We start from the raw sequence: 13394 nt of genomic DNA, 5'->3' as shown, positions 1-13394 counted from the left end.
TGGTGGCCATTGGAGGGTGAACCAATGGCAAAAGGAAGACCTTTCTCTCTGTCTCTCTCTCTCACTGTCCACTCTGCCTGTCCAAAAACAAAAAACAAAACAAAAAAAAAACAAAAACAAACAAACTGAAGAACTGGGATCCTACAGTGAAGGAAGCGCAAAGTCTACATCGGGCAATTATGGATTAAGTAGGAGTAGGCTGCAGAGGAAGGGCTAGACAACCTCTCTACACTCTGGACATGAATCTCATCACTAGAACTCTCCATGTCTAAGGGTCTGGCCTAGAAAATCAGTGAGGGGTGACAGCCCCAGGGACTCCGTGGGCCCTCCTAACTCAACTCAGTTCTTCTGCTGCCTCTTCCAGAATCATTATAGGACTAAAAGAGGCAACCTCAGTAGCCCCCACAAATCAGTACCTGAGGGGAAAGTTTTAATTCCTGAGGCCTCATTGGGAAATGAGTTTGGGGAAAGCTTCTCACTTTTGCCTCTGTTTTTGTGCCTTCTTCTCACCTCTAAGCCAGGGCAAGCCTGGGTGTCAGTTTCCCTCTGCTCAGGGGGCCAGCGCTGTGGTGTAGCACATGGGGCTGCCGCCTGTGATGCCGGCATCAAATGTGGGCACCAGTTTGAGTCCTGGCTGCTCCACTTCCAATCCAGCTCTTTGCTCTGGCCTGGGAAAGCAGTGGAAGATGGCCCAAGTGCTTGGTCCCTGCACCCGCGTGGGAGACCCGGAGGAAGCTCCTGGCTCCTGGCTTTGGTTCAGCACAGCTCCGGCCATTGTGGCCAGTTGGGGAGTGAACCAGCAGATGGAAGATTCATTCTCTCTCTCTCTCTCTCCTCCTCCTCCTCCTCCTCTCTGTGTAACTCTGACTTTCAAATAAATAAATAAATCTTAAGAAAAAAAAAAAAGAACTCTTGTTCAGGCCAGGAATATGGAAGAACAAGGCAGTGAGTTTGGAGATTCCCAGCTAGCCTCAATACCACCATGAGCTTCAAGGGCAGTCTGAGAAGATTAATAGCCTCTGGCCTTCGTTACCCTCGTGTGATAAGTGGGATCAATACCTTCCCTAGTTACCCCCATGGGACTCAGGCAGCAGTGTAGTAAGGAGTTGGATGTGAGGCCTTCTGAGAAAATGGAGAGCATCACAAAGCCTCGCATTATCACGGAGTTCATTAAAGTGAAGGCTTGTGTTGTTCATGGTTTGTGACTCCCCAAACCCCTAACCCTTAGAGGGTTAATCTCTGAGGTCCCCAGGGGATGATGCCACAGTGGGTAGAGCCCCACAGCAGGATGACCTCATCTCTCCTGCTCGCTCGCTCTCTTATATACGTAGCCTTCCCTTGCCCTCTAGGGTAGGGCCTGCGCAGTGCCTCACCCACTTCAATTCTCTTCGGCAGAAACCTTGCTGACTTCTGTGACCGAAGCAAGGTGAGTGCTCATCGGGGCCCCCTTTCTGCTCCCTGATAGTGGAGCAGGCACTTAATGTTATCAAGTGAGTCCAACCTCCTTTTCAGCGGATTCACTAGGGAAAGAGAATTTGCTCAAGGTAACACATCAAGTGACAGCAAGAGCTGGGACCCTCCTACATCCCTAACTGCTGTCTTTACTACATGAAGACTGCTTTCTCTTCCATTAGACCAAGTGTGAGGGCATTCACAGACTCTAGCCGTCCAGCCTGGTCCTATTCCTCAGGGAGCAACCTTGAACCAGACTCCTAAAGCAGGGGGCCTGGCTGGGTCTTCGTCACCAGATTCATAAGGGGTTTCCCTAGAATTCTGGAACAAAGAGCTACTGAACACTCAGTAAGGGCAGCCTGGGGCTCACACTGGATACCTGAGAGTGGTCTCTGGGGACAGCCTCTTCAGTTAAGGTCATCCTCATGACCCTGTGTAAGACATACTTCTTGGCTGCATGGACCAGTACTCGTCCTTGGTGGAGATAAGTGTCCTCATTTCTAGAGAGCGAGGGTTATATACTCTGTGGGGGTGTACTCTTCTTCCCAGACCTACTTATTCACAGGGCCTACCCATTCTAGTTGAAAAATTCTTTCGAGCCGTTTGTGAAGACAGAACAGAGAATGAATTGTTTTAATTGGTGTCTTAACTGTTCCCAAACAAAGTCTCAGAACTGCTCCATTTAGACAGTGGGAGCAGAGATCCCAATGTAGTTCTTCTGCCTTTTCCTAAAATTCATGCCTCCCCCAAGTCATATCACTCTTTAATCTTCTTGCATCAATTCTAGTTTCCAGAAAATCTTTCCCAATACCTACAACCCAATATGATGCTGCTTTTCATTGAAATCTTTCTGTTTTTAATCTATTTTTTAATTTATCTGAAAGGGAGAGAGAGAGAGAGAGAGAGAGAGAGAAACCCTTCTTCTGTCAGTTCATTCCCCAAATGACCACAACCACCAGAGCAAAGCTGGGACAAAGCCAGGAGCATGGAATTCCAGCCACGTCTCCCATATGGGTGGCAGGGGCCCAAGAACCTGGGCCATCACCCAGTTCCTTCCCAGGCTCATTAGCAGGGAGCTGGATCAGAAAGGGGGCAGCTAGGACTCTCACTGGCACCTATATAGGATGCTGGCATTGCAGGCGGCTGGCTTTATAATTCCTCCTTGGGTGTCCAGAAGAGCTCTGTGGGTATTTGGCTGGAAGCAGACATCTTAGGCTGGCTGGACAAATGGATAAATTTCTGGTGTCCTCGGAGAAATCCTTTGATGACCTGATGGTAAGTTGGAAATTAGCAGGTATGTCTTAAGTATATTTATTACCTACTCTAGCCCCAACAATGTGTCACCAAGTGTCCCCATTAGTAAAATGAAGGAGACCCTCTCCAAGATCCCAAGAAACTCGGTCCTTCTTTGGCTCAGTGACACTGTCTTCACGGTGTACTAAATGCCTATGAGCATTTATGAGCAGAGAGAGTTCCCTGGTGTGACAATCAAATATTTAACAGGTACCAGGCTTACTCTGTATCGACGGATTCCAGGTGGGTATTTCCCTGGATGTAGGCTCCCCGACTGTGACTCAGGTTCTATGTTCTGGATGACAAACTGGCATTCTGTCTTGGATTTAAAGTATTTTACATTACTTAGGAATATATGTCCTTATTCTTAGATTGTTGTGAATTCAGTTTCAGAGATCATAACTTTTGATTATTATTATTTGTGATGCATTTAATTATATGTTTTTTAAAAATCCAAATATTCCAATTACCAATAATGTTATCTGGTTACTGTATTTTAAAAATATCTGTCAAAAAGAGAAAAACGCTAAAGAAAGCAATTAGTGTGCTGTGGAGATAAACACACCCTGAAAATACCCACCTCCCTCCCATACATCTGGCTCACAAAGAGCCCAGCTGTGCGCTTCCGCTGATGGATACCAAAGAAACCTCTTAGAGAGAAAGTACAAAGCAAGTTGGGGCCATTTGTAACTAGAAGATTTTATTCTAAGGAGACCCAACAGAACTTGTGTTAGTTATTCATAAAGCAGAGAGGCAAACTGCGGGATGTTTAGCATTCTAAGCCTCTGTTTTTAAGAAGATATAACAAAGGATACTGCTAACAGTATACCAAAAACATCATGAATCAATACATAAAGGAATCCAATCCCAAATGGAAAAAGAACAGTCACTTCCCCAAAGAAGGAAACTGGTATGGACAGGAACTATGAAATGATAATCAAGTCCTTTAGTGTTTTGTTTTTTCTTCTCTCCATGCTACTTGTTGAACTCTTACTTACGATCACTACTATACAATCTTACTATATGATCATTAAGTATACTGGAAATAGATCATTGTAAAAATTAAGAGTGGAAATCCGAGAGGGAGGGGGAAGAAGGTTGGAGCATGAGTGGGAGGGAGGGGGGCGGAAAATGCCACTATGCTCCTAAATCTGTATATATGAAATATATGAAACTTTTATAACTTAAATAAAATTTAAAAAAAAGAAATCAGAGAAACTCAAGTTAAAAACTACAATGGCAACTTCTCAACGATTTGAAGTTTAAGTCTTACAATACCAATTATGGACAAGGATGTGGGGCAACAGAGCTTTCATATGTTCTGGGAGATGTGGAAACTGGTACAACCATTTTAGAAAACAAGGTAGCATTACTTAAGAAAGCAAATACATTTATAACCTGTAACCCAACAAGATATATATATTGGTTTATAAGGAATATTTGCAATAGTGATCCAGAGACTTGATCATGAACAATATAGTCCCATGGTTAAGCCTTCATTTAATCTGTTAGAAGGAAGCACCACTTCCCATGTGCTAGAAGCAGAATAGAGGGAGTCATTGAGCCACTAACCCTGGTCTTAGCCCTGAAACACTAAGGAACCAGAATATGAATATTTATATAATTATATGTGATTATGAAATAGTTATAAAAGTAATAGCTACAAATGTAATCTAATTCACTGTAAATCAATTGAAAGCAAAAGAAAAGTGGAAAAATGGGAATTCACAATCTCCCATACTCCTACTACTCAATGAAACAGAGTGAGATTCCCCTGTAACCATTTTTCTAGATATCTGCACCTTCAGGTACAAATTTATTTCTGCTCCCTCTTAAATTTGTATGATTGTATTGATTTCACCTGTTGAGAATTTGGATTCTGGGGTGTTGTAATTAATTGCTGTGATTATAAAAAATCTACTGACTTGTGTATAACTACTTTTTACCTAACCTGATAATTTCCTAATAATAGAAATAATTCTGAGTTTCTTTTTTCCTTCCCTTTGACTTTTTATTGTCTCCAAATTACTCTTTTCTTTCTCCTTTCTATTCCTTAGGCATCTTATTGCTCTTTGCTTAAAACTTTAAGAACATTTTACAAATGTTAAATCATCCTCTCCTATAAAATATAATCAACAAAAATGGGTTTTATTTACTATAGCTAGGATTTTTGCATACATATTGTCCAATGAGAGTATTATACAATAATTCCTTTCTCACCACTGGTGTTAACATTTAATATCAGGATCTGCTAACTTGTAAAAATGAATGGGAATGATTTTAGTTTCTCTAGCTAGGGAATGTTGTATGGCATGGAAATTATTTTTAAACTGAGTTTAAGTAATTTCTATATTAGAAGAATAAACCTTGAGCCTACACATGGAAGGACATTTCTCAGAGGGTTTTTCCTTTTCCTCTTCTCCCCACTCTATACCAGAAAAAGCTCTGGGGATGATTCTTGAGTCAGTTGTTCAAACTTGGGAACAGGTAGTATTCTGTGATTAGGTGGATTTAATTTTGTAGGTAGGTTAGCAGTCCTAATTTTGTGAATCTTTACATTATTATTCCTTAGACTTGCCAGAGATTTGTTTTATTTCACAGGAAAAATGACCATATTCTTCCCGTCTAACTGAGACTATGCATTTTAACTCATCATTTCTCCCCTCCCCACCACCGCCTCAGCCTCTGCCACCCACCATTCTGCCCTCTGCAGCCATGAGTTCGACTGTTTATGACCCCACATGTAAACGGTGCTGTTTGTCTTCCTGTGCTTGGCTTATTTCACTTCAGATCATGTCCTCCAGTTTCACCCATGCTGTTGACAATGACAAATCTCTTTTCTTTCAAAGCTGAAGGATGCTCCCTTGTGTCTGCATACCGCTTTGTCTTTACCTTTTCATCTGTCACTGGCACTTGAGTTGATTCCATAACTTGGCTCTTGTGAATAGTGTTTCAATGAACATGGGAGCTCAGGCATCTCAACAAAAAGATTTCAGTTCTCTTGGGTAAACCTCCAGAGAGGTGATGGCTGGGTCATGTAGTAATTTTAGTAGTAATTTTATTTTTGGTGTTTGGAGGACCTTCCAAATGGTTTTGCATAAAGACTGTACTAATTTGTATCCCTATAACAATGTACAACTATCCCCTTTTCTCCACATCCTCACCAACACTTACTATCGTTGGTCTTTTTGATAATACTGTTTAGACAGATGTGCGGTGATATGTGCTATCAGCTTTAATGTGCATTTGCCTAATTATTAGTGATGGGGGGGCATTTTTTCCTGTACCTGTCTCTTTGGAGTACACGTGTAGGGAAGTACTATCAACTCTTGTACCCCTTTCTATTTGACTCTTCGTTTTCACTGTTAGCATTACTTTGTCCTCAGATCCACACATAGAGGGCCTTGCTGGGAGGATCTCATTTGTTGATGCTAGGGAGTGAGGGAGGAAAAGATTCATGTGCCTTTCACAAGGAGAGGGGAATCTCAAGGTACTGGTGACATCAAGCAACTCACATGGGAGACGGTGAAGGATACTAAGACCAAAGCAGAGATGGAGTTTAAAGTGAGGAGGTGTGGCTGGAAATAACCTACTAGGGCACTAAAGAATTTACCCAGGGGTGTGCTATGTGAAGGTGGGTCAGTATATGTCACTGAATAATGAACTTGGGAAAGCTGATCCATTCCCCTCTGGGATGTTTCATTACAGGGACTCATGGAGCCAGAATCTGGGGCCAATGGAACAGCTGTTACTGAGTTCATTCTGCTGGGCTTGGTGGAGACACTGAGGCTGCAACCACTTGTTGTTGTCCTCTTCCTCTTTGCCTACCTAATTACAGTCGGGGGCAACCTCAGCATCCTGGCTGCCGTCCTGGTGGAGCCCAAACTCCACTCTCCCATGTACTTCTTCCTGGGGAACCTGTCAGTGCTGGATGTTGGGTGCATCACAGTCACTGTTCCCTCGATGTTAGGCCGTCTCCTGTCCCGTAAGCGCACAGTCCCCTACGGAGCCTGCCTCACTCAGCTCTTCTTCTTTCATCAGTTGGCTGGTGTGGACTGCTTCCTGTTGACAGCCATGGCATATGACCGGTTCCTGGCCATCTGTCGGCCCCTCACCTACAGCACCCGCATGAGCCAGACAGTCCAGAGGACATTGGTGGTTGTGTCCTGGGCTTGTGCCTTCACCAATGCACTGACCCACACCGTGGCCATATCCACACTGAACTTCTGTGGTCCCAATGTGATCAACCACTTCTACTGTGACCTCCCACAGCTCTTCCAACTCTCCTGCTCCAGCACCCAACTCAACGAGCTGCTGCTCTTTGGTCTGGGAATCCTCATGGCAGGTGCACCTGTAATTCTCATTGTCACCTCCTATGTCCACGTGGCAGCTGCTGTCCTGCGAATCCGCTCTGCTGAGGGCAGGAAGAAGGCCTTCTCCACGTGTGGCTCCCACCTCACCGTGGTGGGCATCTTCTATGGAACAGGCGTCTTCAACTACATGAGACTGGGCTCAGTGGAGGCTTCAGACAAGGACAAGGGGATTGGCATCCTCAACACTGTCATCAGTCCCATGCTGAACCCGCTCATCTACAGCCTTAGGAACCCTGATGTGCAGGGAGCCCTGCGCAGGGTGCTCATGGGGAAGCGAGCACTAGCTTGACAGTGCTAGCATGAGGAAGGGAAACACCACAGCAAGTGGTCCCCATCTCACCTAGATCCTTGAGTAAAGAGACTTTTGCTCAGAAGTGAAAGTCTTGTTCCCCAAGGAGGCTCTACATGATCATAGATGTGCACATTCCATAGGCAGAACCTTTGGCTAGTTGCCATTTGGTCTTAGGAATACTTCCCAGTCCAGATGAAAGTGAAATCCAGGAGGTTACGTTTCCCGGAAATGTTCATGGTCACAAAGAAAGAACCTCTTCTTTATTTTTACCAGGGACCCCTAAGTCCAGCAAATATTTTCTCTAAACTGGAATGTGGAAAGTCATGGCCAGGCACCAAGTATTAGCACATCTTGCATTTAGGCTCCCTCTGAAAGCATTATCCCCCCACCTGCTGTCTTTCAGGATCCCATGCAAGAATCCAGATTTCATACAGTATAGTTTGAGACACTAATTTCTAGTACCCTGTCTACATTGCAAGACTCTAGATTTTAACAATGGAGAGTTTATATTTCCTTTGAGATTTATCCTTTTTTTCTCTTTTTTATATTTAATTATTTATTTTTATTTCTTTGAAGGTAAGAAAGAGCAAGAGAGAGAGAGAGAGCAAGAGCAAGAGCAAGAGAGAGGGAGAGAGAGAGATCTTCTACCCACTGGTTCACTTCCCAAATGCTTGCAACATCTGGGGATGGGCCAGGTGAAAGCCAGGACCCCAGAATTCTATCTGGGTCTTCTACCTGGGTGATGGGGACTCAAGTATCTGACCCATCATCTGCTGCCTCCCAAAATGGGCATCAGCAGGAAGCTGTATCAGAAGCTGTATCAGAGTAGCTGGCACTCAAATTTGGCACTCCAATATGGGATGTGGGAGTCCCAAGGTCAACCTACTGAGCTACAATCTCTATTTCCAGTATGAAAATATTCATTTAATTTTATACTTTTTCATTATAAATTATGTTTATAAAAATGCAAAGAAAACAAAATTTTACCAGTGAAAAGTTAAGTCAAACTTTCATCCTTGCTCTCTCACTCTTCATAATTAACTTCTTCAGAAATAACCACTGTTAAGAATTTGTAGTTTGACGTTCTAGCTTTTTATACATAAATTAATATGTTATATTGTTTTCCATATTATTCATACAAATCAATGTGTCAATATAAACAAGCTTATGAATATTTCATATCAACAGGAGTATGTTATATCATGGTTTTTGTTCACATAATACATGGTAGCCTCTGTCAAGTATCTAAACACTTACTTTTCCATTTTCTAAGATTTTTTTATTTGGAAGTCAGAGTTGGGAGAGAGAGAGAGAGAGAGAGATCTTCCATCTGCTGGTTCACTCCCCAGATAGCCACAATGACCTGGTCTGGGTCAGGCTGAAGCCAGGAGCCAAGGGCTTCTTCAGGGTCTCCCATGTGGATGCAGGGCCCAAACATTTGGGCCATTTTCTGCTTCTTTTCCAAGACATATTAGCAGGGAGCTGGATCAGAAGTGGAGCAGCTGGGACATGAACTGGTGCTCACATGGGATGCTGGCTTTGCAGGTGGCGGCTTTTCTTGCTATGCCACAATGTCACCCCCTATATCTATTTTAATGGCTGCCAAACATTAATTTGTGAGTAATGTGTCATTTAATAACTGTATTCCTTTTGATGGAAATTTTAATGTTTTCAGATTTTCTGTAATTAAAATCAATAAAAGTGACATGTCTATTATTATGCAAACATCTCCATAAGTTCTGATAAGATGCCTGAGGTAAACTAAACAAAAATTTACATTTATATTTTTAATATATATATTTTCCTCTTATCAAATGTTTCAGGATTTTATTATTCCATTGTTGAATGGAACTGCTTATTCCTCAAACCATTGATAACCATGACAAGTACAAATAAATTCTTCTGATTTTTGACAATATAATGGTTGAACATTACTAATTATTTTAGTATGTATTTCTTTGACGGTCTCTTAAGGTGAATATATTTTCAAATGTTAATTATCTGTGATAGGGACAGTACTGTATTTACCCTAAAATTTATATGTAGGAGCCGTGAGCTATTGATACCAATCTGCTATTCTTCCCAAGTTCAACCAAACCTTTAGCAACTTCCCTTGAATCAGGGAAGAATCAAACTCTTCCCCTCTTCTTGGTCCAGACGAAGTGCTCACGGGTGGTGTCCAGAGTTCAGCCCATGTGGAGGATGGATTGCTTTCACGGCTGTCCTTCAGGGCCTTCCTTCACTGGGCTGAGACACTGCAGCTGTCTACTGCCAGTTGATATTGATATATTGAATAAAACAATGTGAAAACCAAGCCCACTCCAAGGAACTCTAAGGAGTTCTCCAGGAGGCCTGAGGCACTGATTGAGAAAGAGAGTCCACTCAGAAGGAGTAGATATTAAGGTAAGCTGCTGGAGCTACCTGCTCATGTACCCTTATGCTTTCCAAAGCTGCCCGAGATCATCTTTTACATCCCATTTCCATTTGATGATAGTGTGTCACTACACACACAAATATTACGGCTTGATGGGTCAGTGAGCACCCAGGTCATTACGTGCACTTCAGGTTCAGGATGCATAGATACTTTAGGCCCCTGGTAAGGTATTTCATGTACCAATGCACAATGGTAGACAGGAGCTGTTTCTCAAAAGGAGAATTCTTATGTACAGAAGACTGCATGGATCTGCTTCAAAACACAAGAAATGCATTTTAATTCTTCTCTTGATGCTTGCAAGAGGCTTGGGTGGCAGTTTGATTGGCATTCCTAATTGCCACAGACATTCTGAGTATCACTGTGTCCTCTGGGTCATAAGATCTAGGTACAAGAGTGGTTTGTACTGCAGCCTGTAGTCACTGTAAAATCGTTTCTTGATTTGGACCCTCACTTAAAACTGGTAGCCTTTCAGGTTATTCAATAAGTGGTTCAGAATAATATGTTGCCTTCAAAAGCCAAAACGGCCCTGTAAATGTCACTCTTCTTTTAAATTCTAGGTGGCACAAGATGTAGCAGCTGAGATATCCAGTGGAGTGGCTATCTCAACAAGCTCCAGACCATTGTACATCTAGAAACTTCACTGAGGTTGCAGGCCTCCAAATTTTCAGTTTATCACATGCTCTCTGGTTCATCTAGTTCTTACTGAGGGGTCTGAAATACCTGCTGTTTTCTACTCATCAGAAGCAATCAGCATGATGTCATTAAACATTGTGGATCAGTATAATGTTCTATAGACTGACAAGAAACTATTTTAAATCTATATTAGGCAGAGAATAGGAACACTGACATACCCATGTCCTATATTTATTTTACTTAAGATATTATAGTTCTTTCTCATACAATTATTTATATGTACCCATAATTTACCTTTTCTTCCTGCATATTCATTTGATGTTCTTCTTTCTTATTTCCATTTTCATTTTCCTTCAGGGAAATGATATGTATATTAAGCCTTTTTTCTTCATGAAAAACTCTTATATGTATATGCCTGCTAGTAACAAATTCTTAAATTTTTGTGAAGGATTTTTCATTGGGTATAAAATTTTAGATTGACAAGTATTTTCTTTCAGCACTTTGAGATCATCATTCAGTTTTTTTTTTTTAACTTATATTATTATTGTAGTTGCTTCTTTGGAGGGGATGAGTCTTTTTTCTTCTGGCTAATTTTAAGCTATTCTCTTTGCCTTTGTTTTTAGCATGTGACTGTGATGTACTGAGGTGTGACTTTCTCTGCTAAGGCTGCTTGGGCTTTGCAGTACTTTTTAGGTCTACGAATGAATGAATTTCTTCAATTGCGAAAAACTCTTAGGTTTATCTTTTCCAATAGCTTCCATCTCATTTTTGTTTTTTCTGATTCTGGGACTTTAATTATGTGTATGTTAGGCCATTTCAGCATGTCACAAATAGGCTTAGACACACTATTCTTTTTCCTTACATGTTTCTTTTACCATCAGTTTCACTTTGGATGTTTCCTATTGATCTATTATCCAGTTCATTAACCAATATTTTTTTTAACTTTTATTTAATGGATATAGATTTCCAAAGTACAGCTTATGGATTACATTAGCTCCCCCCCCCCACAATGACTTCCCTCCCACCCATAACCCTCCCCTTTCCCGCTCTCTCTCCCCTTCCATTCTTATCAAGATTCATTTTTCAATTTTCTTTATATACAGAAGATCAGTTTAGTATACATTAAGTAAAGATTTCAACAGTTTGCACCCACATAGAAACCCAAAGTGAAAAATACTGTTTGAGTACTCGTTATAGCATTAAATCTCAATGTACAGCACATTAAGGACAGAGATCCTACATGAGGAGTAAGTGCACAGTGACTCCTGTTCATTAACCAATATCTTATTCAATCCACATTTATGTATTGTATTTTTTAGTCCCAGAACGCCCAAGTATTTCTTGTTTATTTATTCTAATCCACTGCTGAAATTATTTATCTTCCCATTTATTTATCTACTTTTCCTCTATTTTCTTTAACAAGCTAATCATAGTTGTTTAAAAATCTTTTTCATCGGGGCCAGCTCTGTGGCGTAGTGGGTAAAGCCGCCACCTGCAGTGTTGGTATCCCATTTGGTGCCAGTTTGGGTCCTGGCTGCTCCACTTCCAATCTAGCTCTCTGCTACAGCCTGGGAAAGCAATGGAAAATGGACCAAGACCTTGGGCCCCTGCACCCATGTGGGACACCTGGAAGAAGCTCCTGGCTCCAGGCTTCAGATCGGCACAGCTCCAGCTGTTGCAGCCGATTGGGGAGTGAACCAGTAGATGGAAGATCTCTCTCTTTCCCTCTCTCTCTCTCTCTCTCTCTCTGTAACTCTTTTAAATAAATAAATCTTTAAAAAAATAAAAAATAAAAAAATAAAAATCTTTGTCATCTTAAACCAATAACCGGATCAGGTATAAGTTTGTTTCTATTGCCTACTTTTCCCTCTTGATAATTAGTCATATTTTCTTGCCTATCTGTATGTCTAACTGAGTTTACATTGTGTACTATATTTTGTTTATAAAAGAATTGTAGGTCAGCGCCGCAGCTCAATAGGCTAATCCTCCGCCTGCAGTGCCAGCACACCGGGTTCTAGTCCTGGTCGGGGCGCCGGATTCTGTCCCGGTTGCTCCTCTTCCAGGCCAGCTCTCTGCTGTGGCCCAGGAGTGCAGTGGAGGATGGCCCAAGTCCTTGGGCCCTGCACCTGCATGGGAGACCAGGAGAAGCACCTGGCTCCTGGCTTCAGATCAGCGTGGTGTGTTGGTGGCAGCGCGCTGGCTACAGCAGCCATTGAGGAGTGAACCAACAGAAAAGGAAGACCTTTCTCTCTGTCTCTGTCTCTCACTGTCCACTCTGCCTGTCCAAAAAAAAAAAAAAAAGAATTGTAGAAGCTTAAGGTAATACAACATTATCTCCTTTCCTATGCTAGGCAGATAAAATGAAGGAAGGAAGGACTAGTCACCATGCTCCATGGGACTGGGCTGGGTGGGCCCAAGTTACTGCTTTAATAAATCTCTCTCTCCTCTGTTCATTGAACAACTTCTAGCTTTTCATTAAAACCCTCAATCCCAAAAGACAGTAGAAATTAGAGCTGGGTTTTACTGTTGTTTTAGATTCTGCTATCATTTGCCATTTTAATTACATACTTTTAAAGTTTCATATTTTTTAAATGTTACTGAACAATGAGAAGCTTCAACATTCAAATATGATTTCCTTAAGTGGAGTCCTGGGGCCATTAATGTAAGACTAACATTGAGGGCGAGGGCCATCTTCCCACAGAGCCAGGGTTAGAATTCTTTGCAGTGACAGCAAGTGGCAGATAAAATGGAAGAGCAAGAGAATTACAGCAGAAGTAGTAGATGCAGTTGGTTTCAACACCATGAACTGGGCTATGAAGAATGAGGCAGAGGTTGCTGCTACTGAGAAGTGGATATCCTGTGCTTACCCCTAGAACACAATCCATGGGTCACTGGAAGCAGCGTCATCACAAACATT

The 13394-nt window shown here is 42.0% G+C and overlaps 1 protein-coding gene across 1 annotated transcript; it reads left to right on the top strand.

The window, feature by feature from the left end:
• The first annotated feature begins 6447 nt into the window (after positions 1-6447).
• Positions 6448-7407, top strand: LOC100358290 (olfactory receptor 3A1-like). The gene has a single exon (XM_008270897.4). It carries the CDS (start codon positions 6460-6462, stop codon positions 7405-7407), a length of 948 nt encoding a protein of 315 aa, XP_008269119.3. The 5' UTR covers positions 6448-6459.
• The last annotated feature ends 5987 nt before the right edge of the window (positions 7408-13394 follow it).

The sequence above is a fragment of the Oryctolagus cuniculus genome, chromosome 17 (assembly GCF_964237555.1).
Source record: "Oryctolagus cuniculus chromosome 17, mOryCun1.1, whole genome shotgun sequence".
Taxonomy (NCBI): Eukaryota; Metazoa; Chordata; class Mammalia; order Lagomorpha; family Leporidae; genus Oryctolagus; species Oryctolagus cuniculus.
Note: the sequence above shows the minus strand (reverse complement) of the source record. Positions and strands in the feature narration are given on the sequence as shown.

Excerpts from the sequence above, each read along its gene's own strand:
- LOC100358290 (XM_008270897.4), top strand. The coding sequence starts at position 6,460 with ATGGAGCCAGAATCTGGGGCCAATGGAACAGCTGTTACTGAGTTCATT.